This window comes from Dasypus novemcinctus, chromosome 26, assembly GCF_030445035.2.
Source record: "Dasypus novemcinctus isolate mDasNov1 chromosome 26, mDasNov1.1.hap2, whole genome shotgun sequence".
Lineage (NCBI taxonomy): Eukaryota > Metazoa > Chordata > Mammalia > Cingulata > Dasypodidae > Dasypus > Dasypus novemcinctus.
Genome location: NC_080698.1, coordinates 57,357,169 through 57,375,309, shown reverse-complemented (window position 1 = coordinate 57,375,309; position 18,141 = coordinate 57,357,169). Strand labels below are relative to the sequence as shown.

The following is an 18,141-nucleotide window of genomic DNA, read 5'->3' as shown; positions in this document are numbered from 1 at the left end:
ACAGTCAAGAGATAATGGCTTTCCTTTAGTAAAAAAACAACCGTTTCTATTTAAGTACAACTGGTTTGCCTTCCCGCCATATTTCATGTTTTGTCTGCCATCTCTTTGCTACCCGTCATCTTCCCCACGTTTCTGCCAGTCGGCCATGGGTGCAGTTTCATTCCTTCCAAAATTTATGGGAGGTGGGGAAGGTGATAAAGGATGATGTTAGGGAGATAGAAAGTTCTTAGAAGAGCAAAGGGCCTAATAAAAAAGGAAGAAATAATAAGTATAGGAGAAATATAAGGACCGTTCTGGAGTTGATTTGACCCACTTTAGACAATTGAACAAAAATCTTCCACCAATCCCTGCTGGTCACCACAAGACTACACTTATTCAAGAGATAAGGAAAAAAATAGGTTCAGACGAGGATTATTGGATGACTCCACTATACAAATTTGGAGGGTGAGGCAAAATAAGAATTGGTATAATTTGTGGCATAGTCTTACCTAGCTGGTTTTCTCACCATTTAATCACAGTTGGTTGCAAAGGCCTGTATTTCACTGACCAAAAGTGGTCATTTCCAAGCTTTTTATTTGGTAGTATAAGTAAGTATGTGTCACTACTGTTCTTGTGTTCCAAGGTACTTGAAAATACCACAAAAATAATTTTGCTTTCAATAGGTCAATGGACCTTTATTTACTCTTATTTGATTGTGCTCTAGAAAATAAGAAACTAAAGAAAAAATTTGGCTAGTTACATATGCATTTGAACTGAGAACAAGATGAGGGAAAATATTTCATTTTTACTGAGGCAACTGCTGAGGAAAATAAAAAGTATCTATGTTTTGTTAGCAATTTGTTGCTTCTTACCCAAAACATAAATCTCACTGTTGACTACAGCTGTACTGAACCGGTACTTAGAGTACTTCATGGGTGCCCGCTGTGTCCATTGATCTTGGCTGGGGTCATACTGCAACAGTTTGTTGCTTAATCGATCAGGTTCCTCATCAGGAAGATCCATCTGTATGAAATATGACAGCCAATATAATAACATACCATTTAGAGATCTTTGTATGTGAGTGCAATTAATCAAAGCAGACAGCCAAGGAGATAAATAGGGGTTAACCAAAGTGACTCACACTCACAGACAAACCAAATCCCATTACTTGGTGTTGCAAGTACACTGTCAATATCAGAGGTATTTATAGTCTGTAACAGTGGGGCTGAGGAGTTGGGTTATAGCAAACAGTTTGTGATCTTAACAGTGAGACAACATATCTCTTTTTTTTTTTTAAATGAAGCAATTGCAAAGCCTTAAAAATGAAGCCATGCTCTTTTGAACATTATTTAAAAGTAATTCTATTTTTACATTTTATGGTTGTGAGAAATAAGGCAAATTTCTTTATATTTTTAAATCCAAACTGAACAAAATTAAGCTGCAAAAACATTTTTAGTATTTTAGTAATTAAAGCATTTTATACCATAATTCTGATCTAGGTAGAAATGGTCTGAATTCAATTTTTCAAGACATATGGATTGATCTAAATTTGCAGCTATTCTATATATTTACATTATCTTTTTATGACTAGAGACAGTACAAATTGTATAATTGCTTATTCTTGCATAGATTTAAGTGGCTTTTCATATTCATAAACTTGAAGTGGAAGTAATGTCTTTTATATACTACAAAATGTGTCAGGAAATATATATGGTTTCAGACTAAGGATTCTAAGGGTCTTTTTTTGGGGGGGGGTTGCAGTTTTTCAACACAGAGGTAATGCCTATGAAAACTCTGTGCATTTAAGTTTAGTTGGCTATTTTTTTTTAAGATTTTTATTTAGTTTTTATTTCTCTTCCCTTCTCTGCACCCCCCCCCAGTTGTCACACAGAGAGATGTGTGTTCTGTGTCTGCTTGTATTCTTGTCAGTGGCACCCAGAATCTGTGTCTCTTTTTTCATTATGTCAGCTCTTCATGTGTGTGGCGCCAGTCCTGGACAGGCTGCGCTTGTTTGGCACTGGGTGGCTCTCCTTACAGGGCACATTCCTTGCGCATGGGGTTCCCCTACATGGGTGACACCCTTGCGTGGCACGGCACTCCTTGCGCGCATCAGCACTGTGCCTGGGCCAGCTCATCACACGGAGGCCCTGGGTTTGAACCTTGGACCTCCCATGTGGTAGGCGGACGCCCTATTCGTTGGCCCTAATCTGCTTCCTATAGTTGGCTATTTTTAATATATAAAGAATTATGATATACTGTATTAGGAATTAGACCAAATTAGCAAAAGCCTTTGGTATGCAACAAACCTCCACATGTCACCTGTTCAAAGACACATAAATTAATGAATATAGATTTTATTATTTTACTTTTCCTTCTAATTTAAGTATTTAAGCTCTATTTTAGTGAAAACTTCTACGTTGTCTTTGGAACTTACTCATAAAAAATTACGTAAACAATTTTGAAAAACTTAATTACAAATAATTTGTCAGGTTTAAACTATTAGCTGTGGTGAACTAACACTTTTTGATACATTGTCTAGGTAAAAAAAAAAGTGTTAAATGTGACTTTTTTTTTTTTTCCGAGGTGCCTGGCTGGGGATTGAACCTGGGACCTCGTATGTGGGAAGCCGGAGCTTAACCACTGAGACACACGGGCTCTTTGAGTTTGTCTGCTTGTGCTTTTTTTAAGGAGGCACCAGGAACCAAACCCAGGACCTCCCATGTGGGAAGCAGGCACTCAACTGCTTGAGCCACATCTACTCCCTGACATTTAAGTTTTTATAACAGGTATGATAAGATATAAAAGACAAAATTGGGAGCAGATGTAGCTCAATTGGTTGAGTGCTTGCTTCCCATGTAGGAAGTCCCAGGTTTGATTTCCAGTACCTCCTAAACACAAAACAAATAAACAAAGAAACAAACTCTCATTGCAGAGCAGATGTAGCCCAGTGGTAGAGCACCTGCTTCCCATGAATGAGGTCCTGGGTTCAATCCCTGGTACCTCCTAAAAAAAAATCTAAGTTTGTGAAATTAAAGAAAAAATTATCAGTTTTATTATGTATGAATCAAATGTGGAAATAAGAAATCACATAGGCAAAAATACAGTTATTTTCCTTCATGGGAATGGTCAATGAGCTAATAAGACTAAGCTTTTATTAGAAAGAATGAATGGCCAGAGAAGAAGGTTGCAGGAATTACACTATTATGAAGGCTCCAAGTCACAGGAGGGAATATCCAAAAGGGCCCCTGTGGTCACAGTCTACTGACTTTTCGATTTTGGCTTGAAATTGCTTCGCCAGGCTTCAACAGAAACAGTGTTGTGGTTTCCCTATCTGCTAATGCCCATGCTTAAAATCACAATCTACTTTCATGGAAATGATTCTGATGTCACAGCAACACTATCCCAGTTTCCCACTTAGGATAGGAATGTTAAACATGGGAAAGATTTAAGAGTTACTTGCCCCAGGCCACACAGCTATTAAGCAGACAGTTGGGATGAGGGTTCAGTTTCTCAGCCTCCCACTTAGATGCTTCCTACAGATAATCCTGCACAAAGCATCTTTCATAATTAGCAAGAATGGGAAGAATTATGAAGAACATAGTATGAATACTGAATGAAGTCATGTCTCTGAATAATACACTTTAAAATTAACTCTAGGGGATAGATATAGCTCAAGTGGTTGAGTGTCTGCTTCCCCTGTTTGAGGTCCTGGGTTCGGTCTCCGGTACCTCCTGAAAAAAAAATTAAGTTGCTTTAACACTTTAAACCTTAAATTTAATATTCTAGAAAACGGAAAGCATTTTTTTAGTATTCAACAACTACAATGTTTTCAACATAGCAGTAAGATTCAGCATAGCCATGCCAACTAGGTATACAGGAAATTTCATAACCTGCGGGGTCCAGCCTCCAATCACATAGAGCTTGTTATTCACTGTTACTACAGCATGGCACGCCAATTCTAGTGGAAGGGGAGACACCCTTCTCCAACTGTCTCGGTCTACAGAGTACTTATCAACACAGTTTGTAATAAGATACTGATTTTTAATTTTCATCTGTCCTCCTATAACATAGAGGTCATTATAGACACTGCCCAAAGCATAGAGCTCTCGAAATTCAGCTGTGCATAACTTTTCCCAAAACTGGTTTCCTCTATCATGATACCTGTAAATTAACACAGAGAGAGAGAACCCAAGATTAGAGTTAATATGAAAATAACTTACCCAAGAAACACACAAGTTTTTTTTTTCCCCCAACTAAAAACAATATGATCTGGTTCTACTAACTGGTGAGAAAAAAACATTAACTCAAGGTAGTGGTACAGTTTTTTCGTTGCTTAAGAAAGATTAATCATATCTAAAGGAATTCTAAGAAAGAAACACAGAGGAAAAGTATAGATTATCCAAGACTAGTCTTTATTTTCTAATTTTGGGAAAGAAAATCAAGAACAAATAGGACAGTCTTTCAGCAAATAATCTGTAATTTTACCCTAAAAGAAGAATAAGTATACATAACCAAAAACTACAAAAATGTCTTATTCTGTGACTAGAAATATCACTTTAATAGTACATTAAAGAATGTAAAAGTTTTATAACAGAAAATCTGAAAATATCTCACTTCAGAGCTATGTAGGATATGGAGAGTTTTAAGAATTATTTTTCTAACTGGCTTAAAATAGAAACTGCAAACTGAGGTCAGAGTACAGTATAAAAAGTCACCTATAGATGTCTGTTGGGCATTTAAATCAATTTTTAATCTAATAGGTATAGTAATCTCTTTCAGAAATAGCTATATCCATATACTGAACAAAATCTTGGGAGATAGGGACTCTAGGGTATTTGGTCTCTCAGTGCGTCCTAGAATCCAACGCATTACCTGAGTATTTGTGTGTATGTGTGCAAGTGGGTTATATATACACATATATAATGGCTATTCATGTATCTACACACACATATATGTACATACATATATCCAAATAATGTGTGTATATATGTTTGTGTAGGCAGATATGTGTCTGTGGCATTATGTAATCACTTAATACATGAGTTAGTGGCTGCAAAAGTACTTTTGTGGACAGTGGGATAAAATAAGTGAAATTAGTTGTCCCAGAAAATTTAGGAGGTAAGCCTGGACTTCAAAACTAAATAAAAGTAAAATAAAAGCCAGGAAAATATGAAAATAAGAACAAAGGTTGTTCTATCTGGGAAAGAATGAAGAAATTACAATGTGTGTGTCTTGTAGACAGTACTATTTTAAAAGTAAAGACTACTAATTTTGCATCAAGCATTTGGCAGTTAGTTGTACAGAGGAGACGTTTGTTGTTCTAGGCCAGCTTGCACACACTTCCCCAGAGATAACTTTAGGCTTCAGGCCTGACAGGGAGGTTGGAAGGTACGCTCCTTTTCTGAGGATATGTCTGACTTGTCACAAACTGAATGCAGGAATCTATGAAACCCTGTGATAGCTGTCTTCTATGATATAATTCTAGGCAGGAAACCAAAGTCTCTAGAATTAGAGGTGGTATTTTGAAAAGTTTTAATTGAAGTTTATCATTCATATATTAACATACATAGATGGTAAGTGTATAGTAAAATCTGTGAATTTACAAATCAAACACACATACAGGACTCCCATACATCTCCCAACCACCAACACCTTGCATTGTTGTGGAATATTTGTTACAAACTATTTCACCACTATTTTTAATGGTACTGGACTTTTGAAGAGAAAGGAGTATTAGGTATCTGTCCCTACATAGGGGCTACTCAAGTAAACTCAATTGAATGGATATAAGGATAGAACTAAAACATATTATTTTGGTTCTGTGAGACATGGTTTATGAAAATAGGATAGGGACAAAATATATTCCTTGAAGGTTGGGAAGTACATGTGTGCTGGATGACGTTAAACTGATTTTTGGTTAAACGTTTTAAATTGAAAATGGGGAGAGAACACTTTGCAAATTATAAAACTTGTTATTCTGAAAAAAAAAATGGATACGACATAAAAAAGAAAACAAAGTGATGGGAATACTCAATGTTTACAGAAGTCACACAGTGTGAGGGATAAGGAAGAGAAACTGAAAGGTCTATCTTTTTAAAAAAGAAATTACCACCTAGAACACTATTCTACTTCCTTTTTCAAGTTAAGAAGAAATATACCTGCATGGAAATCTATGAACTACAGAGGCAAACTGAAGAGTTTGGACAGAGATAAAACTGATAAGAAACAGAATAATATAGGCATATACCACAGGATAATACATTTCTCACACATATCATGAAACTAGAACTAAAGTGACCTTCAGTAGTCCTAGATTTTTTTCTATCCAGATATCTGTTGGGAGTCTCATTTAAGCCCAAAAGTAATCCTTCAGATACTTTCATCGTTTGCCTTGTTGAAAATTTCATTATTGGAGGGAATGATGAGGGTAACTTTACCCTAATTCTGACCAGTATGGAGGAACTGGTTGGTAAGAAGGGCCCAGTTGAGTTCAAGTTAGGTAAGGAAAACATGGTAGGTAAATAGCTAGACATATGCCGAAAGAAATGAAAGCAGGCTTTCAAATAATGTTAAGAGGAAAGCTGTCTGGGGATCAATATTTAAAAGTTTGACAGGGTTGGACTTTTATTAAAAATAAATTCTGATGGCAGAATTGTGGATTATCTTGATGAGGAAGAAAAAGCTATTTAAAGAACCTGAGGTACTTGTACAAAAGGTTCTTAAGACGGAAAGAAGGGCACCTCATGAAAAGCAAGTATAAAACAATTGCCATGGACCTATAAGAACCATCCCAGGAAAGCTAAAGCTTCTTCCTGTAAAGATTTCATATCCTGGCTCTGTAGTCTATACCTGACCATTCTGAAGAAGACTATATCCACTGCTCATCAAAATGCTCTGCCATGTATAGGTCCACATCCCTCATTCAGGGCTCTGCATCTCTGCATGTCTTCAAAGTATGAATGCAGAAAAGGGAAAGGTTTGAAACTGATAATACTAAGAGATGACAGAAAAATATTAGACCTCTTGATTCTTTCTTTGCTCCATCTTCACTATCAAGAAGAAATACTTTCTGACCAAAAAGTCTGAACAAACCTTGGTAAGAGGGAACTGAAGTCTAAGATGGGGCAGATATTAAAGGAGGGTTTTCACTGTCTAGCATTTATTCTATTTGCATATTTATATTTAAGTGCTGAATACTTGCCAAATAAACAATATATAAATGTGTTCTCAAAATACAAGACCTAGACAATATGCTATTTTTTTTAGCAGACAATCTTGTTCTCCTCCCACAATTCTAGGATTGAAGCTTTCTTAGAGAACACATATTTGGCAATATTGCAGGTTTAGGAAAGATCCACAAATTAAGGATACAGACTGAAAAGTGGTAAATAACTACTAATTTTTGGTAAAAAAAATTACTAATAACTCTGAATTATGCTAAAAATGATTTTAGAGACCATATCAATAAAATTTTTCTTTCTTGCTAAAAATGATACCAGGCTCTTTAGAAACAAAGCTATGTAATATATATTATCATCTAGATAAATAGTGAAATACAAACAATGAAATCCTAACACACATACATTTAACTCATGCAAATTCAACTTTATGTTTTCAGCAATTAAAGGGAGAGAAAAAATAATTTTAAAATGTGGGTGATTTCATTATGGATTATATATATTCTATTTTACTACACATTTGGGATTTTAAACATTTGCTTATACAAAACTATGCTATTTTTTATGGGAGACTTACAGGGTAATTTTGACTACATATAATTTAAGATGTGACCACTCTTTCAGCAGAACTTTCTGAATTCACTGTGACATACATACCTATAGATTTCAACGTTCCTGTTCTTCTGTCTAGATAGTTTAGAGGCACTTGCTTCTCCAGCCACAATTATAGTGTTGTTTTCCATGACAACACCAGTACACACGGTTCCTAAACCCTCACCATACTTTGGAGATGAGATGAAATAGGTCTTGCGTGATGAAGGGTCGTAACAAAAACTAGCATCCCCATAGTTCCTATGTCTTGACCTGATTCCTGAAGAATTATTGCCAATGCAAAGCAGAAGACTGGTAGTCTCCATGCCATAACGAAGATTTAGAGAATGCTTCTGGGGTGTCTTGATGGCTTTGAAAGCGTTTTGAATTATGTCAATGCAATCTGCATGGCACAGAAGCATTGTGTTCCTTTTTAGGGCTTGTCTTAAAAAGGAAGGATTTATAAGTTCCAATCTGACTTGCTTCAAAAGCTCAACAAGATGCTCTGTACGCAATTCTTGATTATGATTTACCCATCTCAAGACTAAGTCCAGAATGCTCTCTTCTCTGGAGATGTTAAGATCATCTGACTTAATAAGTGTCAGAAGTTGATTCACTTCAATTTCTAGTATTTCTTCATGTAAGCTCACCTCGGCAAAGTGCTGATATAAATATTTCTTCGATTGATCAGATAAATCTTCAGCTCCAATCAGCTTTGCAAAATAATAGATACCTACACAATTGGAGGCATCCATGTGGTCCATCATATATTTCTGACACACACTAAAGACTTCTTCCATCTGCATAAAATAGGCAGCCATAGCTACAGTCTGTACATTGGCATTATTGATCTCTAAAGATGCATTGTACATGTAATTTAACATCACTGCCACACTTTCTGCTGTGGTATCATGGAGTATGACTTCCCTTTGAGTACATTCAAGTAGTCCACAGGTGAACATAGCTTTGAAATAAGGGCTAAATGCAGCCAGGACCAGTCTGTGGCAAGGGAATCTCTCCCCTTCTGCTATGAGTATCACATCAATCATTTCTGCTAATTCTTTCATGTTCTTAATTTTATTAAGTAAATTCAAGCTATGTTGGTATTTTTCTTTTCCCTCAATCTTGCACTCCATGACACACTCTCCAAAGTTTCTAAGCCTTCTTTAAATTTAGCTTGATTTCTGAGGCGTTATTTGCATGTCTGATTACTCACAAAGCAACAGAGATGTCATGTAACATTCCTGAGGGAAAGAACAGAAGCAGTTTTCTTCTAAGAATTAAATTCTCTATAATTTAAATATGAAGCATTAGTTCTAAGAAGTCTTTATAAATAAACTTTATTCATTCCACTCAGAGCTGTTTCACTTTAGGATGTCTACTTTGGTATCTAAAATAATGACTTTAATTGTATAGACAGCAAATTATTAACAGCTGATATGGTATTTTCCCAATCAGCAGCAGAGATTTTTCTAGGAGTACTGGGAAGTCTTCCCTCCCAAGGGGACGAAAGAGAGAAGTGATAATATGGGCACATTTCACAATTCCACTTCCAGTTACCAAATATAGCTGTCCAGCAGACAGATGGTATAGGGGCATTAGGGGATATTCTCTGTGAGGTGATACAACATCATCACTCCAAACATACCCAAAGTTTGTAATGTGCAATTCACAAACCATGACTGGAGCCATGTTGACTCTGACCTGGAGGTGGAGGAGGAAGGCCGGGAGAAAAGAATGCCACTAAAATTCTGCTCAAACTTTGCTTTGGGGAAAATATTCACAACAGTGGAAAATGCATAGATCATTTCTATTGGGCTTTGGAAAACAACCGAATGTCTGATTTAACAATTCTTGAAACTTACAACTAAATTATCCTAAACTTAGAAATTGCACAAAAGCCACCCAGTTTCTCTATCCTCCCTCTGTCCTTGCTTCTCTTTGTTCCCCTATTTCACAGAAGCAGAGACTGAATCACTTAAAAAGCACTAGTCTAATTAAAAATCTCTTTAAGCTAGTTGTTTGATTTTCACCTTCCCCGGGGGAATGGAAAGAGGATGTTTCAAAGAAGTTAATTAGCTGTTCTGATTTTAAGAGGATACTCCTAGAGTTAGAAACCTTAGTGTTTCTGTCAACCTCAAGTCTCTGTCACCCTTTCTAGTTCTTACTTGGCTTTAAATTTCAGGCAATAAGAATAAATGTTGATGGTAGAAAAGTTAGTATTAGAAGTTAAAGAAACATGTGGAATCTAATCCTCTTCTCGATATAGAGGTGGAGTGGGCATCACTATCCCAGGGTCCACAGATGGAGGAATAAAATATGGATTAGAGTGGACTTACTGGTATTCTACCATAGAACTATCGTGACTAATAATGGAAGAAACTGTAGCATGGATGCGGAGACAGGCCATGGCAGTGGCTGAGGGCAGGGAAAGGGAAGAAGAGATGAGATGTGGGGGCATTTTTGGGACTTGGAGTTGTCCTAAACAATATTGCAGGGACAGATGCTGGACATAATATATCCTGCCATAACCCACTGGGGGAAGAGTATAAACAATAATGTAAATTATTATCCATGCGGTGCAGCAGTGCTCCAAAATGTATTCACCAAATGCAATGAATGTGCCACACACACACACAAAAAGTTGAAGAACAGAAGGCGATAATTTCAATAAAGTGAAAGCAAAATTTGTCAGCTGTGAAGGTACTATGGGTCAGAAATTTTCTATGTCTCAATGAGAAATGATATTTTTTTCAGAATGCCAAATTTAAAAGTTTAAGTCAGGAAACAAGTGTTATGCATGATAGGAATGTTAACTATAATGGCAACTATAACACTTAAAAAGCACTATGCTTAAGTATGTAGAGTTATAACAACTAGCTAACCTTAATAATTTGTATATTTGAAATAGGAATAAAACCTTTGATGGACTTTCGGGCATTAAGATCTCAGTTTTATTTCAATAAAGACTTATGACTGGGGAACAGATGTTGCTCTGTGGTTGAGCTCCTGCTTCCCGTCTATGAGGTCCTGGGTTTGATCCCCAGTACTTCCTATGGCTTTCAGGTAAAAGTTAACCTCTGGTTTTTTGCTTTTGGTTTATATTTTTACCAAAAAAAAATTCAATTATGGGTAACTAAGAGGTCATTTGATTTCTGAATGCTCCTACAACACACTATCACTAGCCCAATTCATATGTATAATTTAGGCTTATTTATCAGTCAATTTTACAGATGATAGTTGTTACTCTGAGCTAGAAAACATACCATTTTTATAAGGAAATAAATATTTTAAATTTTCTATTTTCTTTGTGTGATACATAAGATTCTCTCAAAGGATACCAGCACTCCCAGGGCTAGAAAGGTCAAACATAGCTTCCAGGTAGGATAGCTAGATTTAACATACCACAGGCAATTCGAACTCTTTAGTTCCCAGTTCCCAAAGTTCTGATCTTGGTGCTGCTAGGAAATAAATGAGTTGCTGGGGACCCAAATGCTATGATCTCAACTCTAAGATTTTGTATCTTTGAGAAGGGAACCAAACCATCCTTACTTGCCTTTTTGCAATGAGAGCTCTTTTATTTTAATAAAAACACAGGTGCCATTAGTTTCAAATAGAATAACTGGTGAATTATAAATTATGTACTATTAAATTACGTGCTTGTTTTCTCTTTAAACAGCTCATGAGATATCTTATAAACAATTTTCTAGTGGACAATGTTGGGATTCCCCCAGCATATAACCCGCCTTCCCCTGGTGCAGTTGGGGTAGGACCGACTCCCATACTCCTTACCACTGTGGCCTAATCAGAGTGATACCCATTATCTCTGGTTCAATGATTGGAATGTCCTTTTGAACAGAGCTGCATATAGATGCGAGGTCTGGAACTGCTGCAGTCATGTCCCCATCATGAAGTAAGTCAGCACGAGGACAAAACCAGTACAGGGAAGAAGGCAGAGAATACAGAGCAATGGAGTCTGAAACATGCCTTTATCTGTATTTTCAGTTGAGAGAAACAAACCATTACCTTCATTGTTCAAGCTGGTTTAAATTACGATTGCTGTTATTTGCAATTAGGAATCCTTACTAATATAAGTGGCATATGCAAAAAGTTTTGGGAAAAGGTTACTTAAGGTAAATGTAATTATATATCATATAAAACTTCACTTTTGTTGTAGTTTTACATTAATATTTTCTATTATTACCATGCCAAGTAAAAGCAGCATAAAACCTTTACTTATCCTCATTTCTCCTTGATAAAAGGCAACAATCACTAAGCCACTCTTCCAATTTTACCTCTTCTCATTAAATGGTCATAGCATTTTACAGATGAAGGAACTGAGTCTCAAACCCTGTTCCCTCTGACTCCAAAGTCTGTATTCTTACACTCCCTCTAGTGGCAAACTAGGGCCAGACAGTAAATATTTTAAACTTTACAGGCCATATGGTTTCTCTCAAAACTATTCAACTCTGCTCTGGTAGTGCAAAAGTATCCATAGACAATATGTAAACAAAGGGAAATGGACTTTGGCCCAGTGGTTAGGGCGTCCGTCTACCACATGGGAGGTCCCCGGTTCAAGTCCCGGGCCTCCTTGACCCGTGTGGAGCTGGCCCATGCGCAGTGCTGATGCGCGCAAGGAGTGCAGTGCCACACAGGGGTGTCCCCCGCGTAGGGGAGCCCCACGCGCAAGGAGTGCACCCATAAGGAGAGCCGCCCAGCGTGAAGGAGGGAGCAGCCTGCTGAGGAATGGCGCCGCCCACACTTCCCGTGCCGCTGACGACAACAGAAGCGGACAAAGAAACAAGACGCAGCAAAAAGACACAGAAAACAGACAACCGGGGGAGGGGAAGGGAATTAAATAAATAAAAATAAATCTTTAAAAAAAAAAAAAAAAGAAAAAAAGAAAAGAAAATTCTTAAAAAAAAAATATGTAAACAAATGAGAGTGGCTGTGTTCCAATAAAGTTTATTTATGGATATTGACACTTGAATTTCATATATTTTCACGAAATAGTCTTCTTTTGACTTTTAAAGCCATTTAAAAATATAAAATCCATTCTTAACTTGTGGACTGTACTAAAACAGGCAGTAGGATGCCAACCCCCATTCCAGTGTTATAAATAAATAGATTATGAGTAGACAATATTCTCTATCTGGATGCCTAATTGCCACTTCTCTGCTTAAATCCAGTTAAAGACTTTTAAGAAGGGAATGATCAGATTCATGTTGTAAAAAGATCATTTGGTTGTCCCCAAAGAAGTTCTCCTATATAAATCAATTTCTTGAATAAATAGTATACTTGGATGCAAACTGTCTGTCCCAGACACTGGCTTTAACAACAGCAACCACAAATACTTTTAAAACAGAAATCACTGTTTCAGACATTCTGTAGAAAAGTTTTATTATCAAGTTTTTAATAGTCATAGATATTTAAGTATCCCTTCCTTCCAACTGCCTTTTTTACAACTCCTAAAAGGTACTCTAATTGCTGTGGATTTTGAGCAAATGAAATTACTGATGGAAATCCTGGAAAACAACTGGATAGTTAAATTAGCCACCAAACTTAAAAAAACATTCTCAGTATTATTTCTTGTATGTATATAAGTGCATAAAAGATACTGGAATGGCAGATGGGGGTTTTGTAGTGATAAAGCCTTGGGTCTGAATGCTAGTTTAGCCACTTGTTTTTTGTAATCTTTTTTCTTTTTAATATGGAATGCTCCACGAATTTGCATGACATCCTTGCTATTTTCTGTTATCTTAACAAAATTATTTAACCTTTCTAAATCTTGGTTTCTATATCTGTAAAATGGAAATATAATAATGTATATAAGTAGTTAGATTAAGTCACTGGCATCCAATTCCTCAATAAATGGAAAATATTATTAATTACTTTACAGTAGTGTAGCATAGCATAGCATGTCATAACTTTGGCCTCAGTTTCTGAGTCCTAGGTTTGAATCCTCGTTCCATTATCTAGTAGCATGGACAAATTTCCAGTTTCTCACCTGGAATTAGTTTTGAGAATTACATAAGAATAGTTGGGAGGACTATATAAGGCCATGCATGAACAGTATGTAATTTACTTGGTAAAATGTGCTTGGTAAAGCTGAAGCAGAATATACCTACACAAACAGTTTGCAAAGAATAGAAACGTTTGGGTACATATACCAACCATTTGTGGGTACAGACACCGCCCAAATGTAAGAGAGCTGACAGCAACTCTTTCTTATAATGATGGCCTTTCATGAGCCAAATAAAATCGTATAAATGTTCTCAATGATATCAATAGGAAGTTACTCTGTTCTAATTTATAGAAAACTGAACTGGTGCATTCATATTAATAGCATCCATAGTAGCGGAGAATGAAATGAGCAGCAAAGATAAATATAAATCACAAGAAAAAAGTCTATTGACTTTGCAAATCCAAAAGGTGGTTATACCAAAGTCCATTATATTAATTTTGAAAAATGGACCACTATAAATTTTAATGTAGTGACATGTTAAACTGCCAATGCTTTGCTTGTATGGTGTTTAATTTTATGACCTTTATATTATCTCTAAAGTTGCTACTTTTTCTAAATAACGATTGATACATGGCCACGTCTTCTCTAGGAAGACTCTCCATGTTTTGCTGAACACTAGTTTAAATTCATAGTGGCACCGTTTGAACTAGCAAAAAATTGGAAATAACCTAGTGTCCACTAACAGGTGAACAGATAAACTGTAGTGTATTTACTCAAGAGAAAATTGTACAACAGGAAAAAAAAATGAACTAGAGCTGCATGTATCAACATGGATGAATCTCACAAACCCACATTGCAAACCATACCTGTGTATTACCTGATATTTATAAAGAGAAAGATAATATATAGATATATTATGAATTTTCCTTTTGAAGTGTTAAAGTGTAGCAAACCCAATTTAAGAGTGATTGGAAAAGACAAACAATTATAACTTCCTAATCCAGTCTAAATAAGAACTGCCGTTCCTACCTTTGAAAACCTGTGGCTGTAGCCCTCCCCTGCTCCTTAATTTTAGTGGTGTCGTATGCCTAGGGGAGAAAGGCAGAAATAATTCCTGCTTTGCCTTTTGTGGAAAGTCAGTTACTGGATTCCTGAATGGATGTGCATTTTTCCCCACAGAAATTTCTAGTACGGTAAGTAGGTTACAATTATGAAATGACAGAGTCAATTGACATCAAAGCCTTACATTTTATAGCTGAAAAGACTGAAGACTTGCAAAATTACTTGGACAAGAGCTCCTAAATTTCAGAGCCTATCTAAAACCCCCCTTATAGGTTTTGTTTGGGAAGCCAATGAATGTCAACATTATATCAAACAATGAGGTTCCAGTTTCAATATTTTAAAACAAAGCCCTTTTGTAAATTGGTGATTACCATGTCTAAAATTATCTCACATTAAAAAAGAATTATCCTAAATCTATTTTATCCACACTACCTCTTATCCAGCTCTTATGAAGCCCTTTACAATCCAGCACCTACAAACCTTTCCTGCCTTATCTCCTAACTCACCTTATATGTTTACTCTTTTCATAGAATTGAACCAATGACAGGCCCTCTAACAGATACATGTCTTAATACAAGCTGTTCTCTGAGTCTGGAATATCATTCTCCCCCTGTCGACATGAAAAAATATAACTGGCTCTTCAAAATTCAGCTCAGACACCACTTTCCTAGTGAAGCCTTCCCAGCCCTTGCTTGCATTTAACTTATACCTTGTATACAGCACTTAAACTTCACCATGGATAGTGCAACTTACCTGTGCAGATGCCTACCTCCACTTTCAATAATGAGCACATTGAGAGTAAAGGACTTAGGGTTTGATCATTTCTATTCTTACCATCTGCCTGTGATGATGCCTGGCATATAAGAGTTACTGAATCATTAAATTAATGATTTGCTTAATTTAAATTCCAAGTTCAGGGAACAGATGTGGCTCAAGTGGTTGAAAACCTGCTACCCACCTGGGAGGTCCTGGGTTTGATCCTGGTGCCTCCTTAAAAAAAAAAAACCCAAACAACAAGCAAACAAATGAAACCACCAACTCAGGGGAGCTGATGTGGCAATCCCTGGTCCTGGTACCTCAAAAAAAAAAAAAAAAAAAAAAATTGCAAGTTTATGATAAACTTTTGTTTTCTTTTAGGTTTTACATAGGTTAATAAACCACTATTTGAAGGTTCTTTTTCCTCCTACATATCAAAGTCATGCCTGATGGTTTAAGTTGCTCTCCTCTTGTCTAAGCCTAGAATTCTTATCACCCAGAATTAGTATCTTGATTCCCTTGCCTATAGCTTGATGAATTACGACACTCACATCTTACCCCTATTCTCAAAATTAATTTAGTCACCATCTGCTTTCTGGAATTTGGCTCTCATTCCTAAGGAATCAACGAAGCCACGTATTGACTTTATATTATGCCAGAAGTCACAAATTGGCTGCTCTTGGACTGTTTTGCCAAATCAGTTGCCATCAGGCAAAGGTGAAACACTCCGGCATCTACAAAGAAAACTGGAGGACATGGTCCTTAATTTCTATGAGACAACAGTGTGCGGGACCCGAATAGACCGTTACTCCCCAGTCCCTAAATGAGTCTGTCTGCACTTATCATTGTGTTTATGCTATTGCTTTTCTCACTCCTGTCCACTTATGTCACCCTAAAGCCATTTAAGTTGATGACTCATCGTTTAAACCATTATTCCTCATACCCTATTTTGCTTCAGCAACATCATCTTGCTCAAATCCTACACTCGAAGCCACTGGTGGAAACTGGCCTAGAACACCTCCACAACCCTAAATGTACTCTGCATCTCCCACTCGCGGGGAAAAAGGCTTGATTCATCAGTAAGAATCCGCTCCAGTCACTCGGCGTTTAATAGCTGCCAGGCACACGGATGACAAAGGTAAATAAGCCGGGTCTTCTACTTTTTGCCTTTGAGGAGTTAACAATGTCTACATCTCACAGCGCTTCATACTCTGCAAAGCGCTTTAAGACGCTGAAGCTCAGAGGTGCCTCTACGAACCATGGAGGCCGGGGGCGGGGAACGCAAGGCAAGTATTTTCTTCACCGTAAAGTTCAGAGCATTGCCCAGGGATGCAGCTACTTTCCTGAAGCCTTCTAAAGTGCCGGGTCCTGGTCTAGTTCCTAGGGACAGAACCAGGAACAGGCAGACAGAGGGCTCCCTACCGTACACGGGGCTTACAGCAGAGGGAGGGAGGGAGAGAAATAAATGAGCGGGACAATTTCAGAGAATGTTAATTTGGGAAACCACGAAGGTAAATAACGCGACGGCGAGGGGGGAAGCGAGCCCTCTCCCGCCTGGGCAGAGATGACCTCAGCTGTGCTGGACCGATGACCGGGACGGGCCACGCATCTTGGGGCAACCCCTGCGGCTGGCGTCAGCTCCCGAGCCGGGGCCATTCTCCAGGGGCCTCGCGGGTCAAGCAGGCCAGGGCTTCGGCTGCGCCCCTCTACTTACCAAGCTGCTTCGGGCGCGGCGCGGCCCCCCTCCTCCGCAGAGGCCTTCGCGGCCTCCCGCACCCCCCCGCACGGAAAGGCCCCGAGCCAGGCCCCTGCCCTCGGCCCTCCGCGCGCCTTGCGCTCGCCAGAAACCCTCTCCACCCGCGGCCCTGCCTGACCCACACTGCCCAATATGGGTCTGTCCCAGCGGCTGAGCGCTATAAATAGACGGGGGCAGGGAGGGGCGGTGAGCGACGGCGCGTGGAAGGGAAGGGAGGGCGCTGGCGGCGGCGCCGTCGCTTCTTTGAGGCAACAGGTGCTCGTCCTGAGGCGGACCCGGACGGTGATCCGGTGGCTCTGCGCCTGCGCCGCGTCTTCCCGCCGGGGCCTCGGGGGCGACGGCTGCAGCGCCGGCAGCCGCTCTGCGCCTGCGCTGTCTTCCCGCCGGGCCCGGGACGAAGATTCTGCACCCCCCGAGGACCGCTCTGCGCCTGCGCGGGTCTTCCCGCGCTGGCCCGCGTGCCCGGGCATTTGAAGGTATGCGGGGAGGGAACGAGGGGGCAAGGTAGGGTTGCCAGGTAAAATACAGGAGCCCAGTTAAATGTGATTTTCAGATAAGCAATGAATAAATATTTTTAAAGTATGCCCCAAATATCGCATGGTTAATTCACAAATAACTGGGTGTCCTGGCTTGTTTCTTTGTTTTTGGCCTGTGATTTTATTTGCTACACCTGGCAACTCTATCTGGGAACCCGAAGTCCCTCGGAGAAGAGCCTGAACAGAACACAGGACCTGGAAGCCAGTGGACATCTCAGCGGTTGTCAATGAATATAGATGTCAGGCATGAAATTACAGGCGGGACACCCCTCAGCCACATTCCCTGACTCCAGTGCTTCGGTTTTAGCACGACCCCTG

At 38.6% G+C, this 18,141-nt stretch overlaps 1 protein-coding gene across 1 annotated transcript in view; it reads right to left on the bottom strand.

Annotated features, from left to right (window-relative positions):
- KBTBD12 (kelch repeat and BTB domain containing 12) overlaps positions 1–17,540 on the bottom strand; it is a 114,565-nt gene extending 97,025 nt beyond the window's left edge. Inside the window, exons 1-4 of the mRNA XM_058288886.1 lie at positions 17,246–17,540; positions 7,815–8,992; positions 3,870–4,140; positions 852–1,002 (exon numbers count right to left, since the gene is read on the bottom strand). Coding sequence (XP_058144869.1) covers positions 852–1,002; positions 3,870–4,140; positions 7,815–8,884 — 1,492 coding nt within the window. The 5' untranslated portion in view covers positions 8,885–8,992; positions 17,246–17,540. The remainder of the gene's footprint in view (positions 1–851; positions 1,003–3,869; positions 4,141–7,814; positions 8,993–17,245) is intronic.
- Positions 17,541–18,141: the final 601 nt, after the last annotated feature.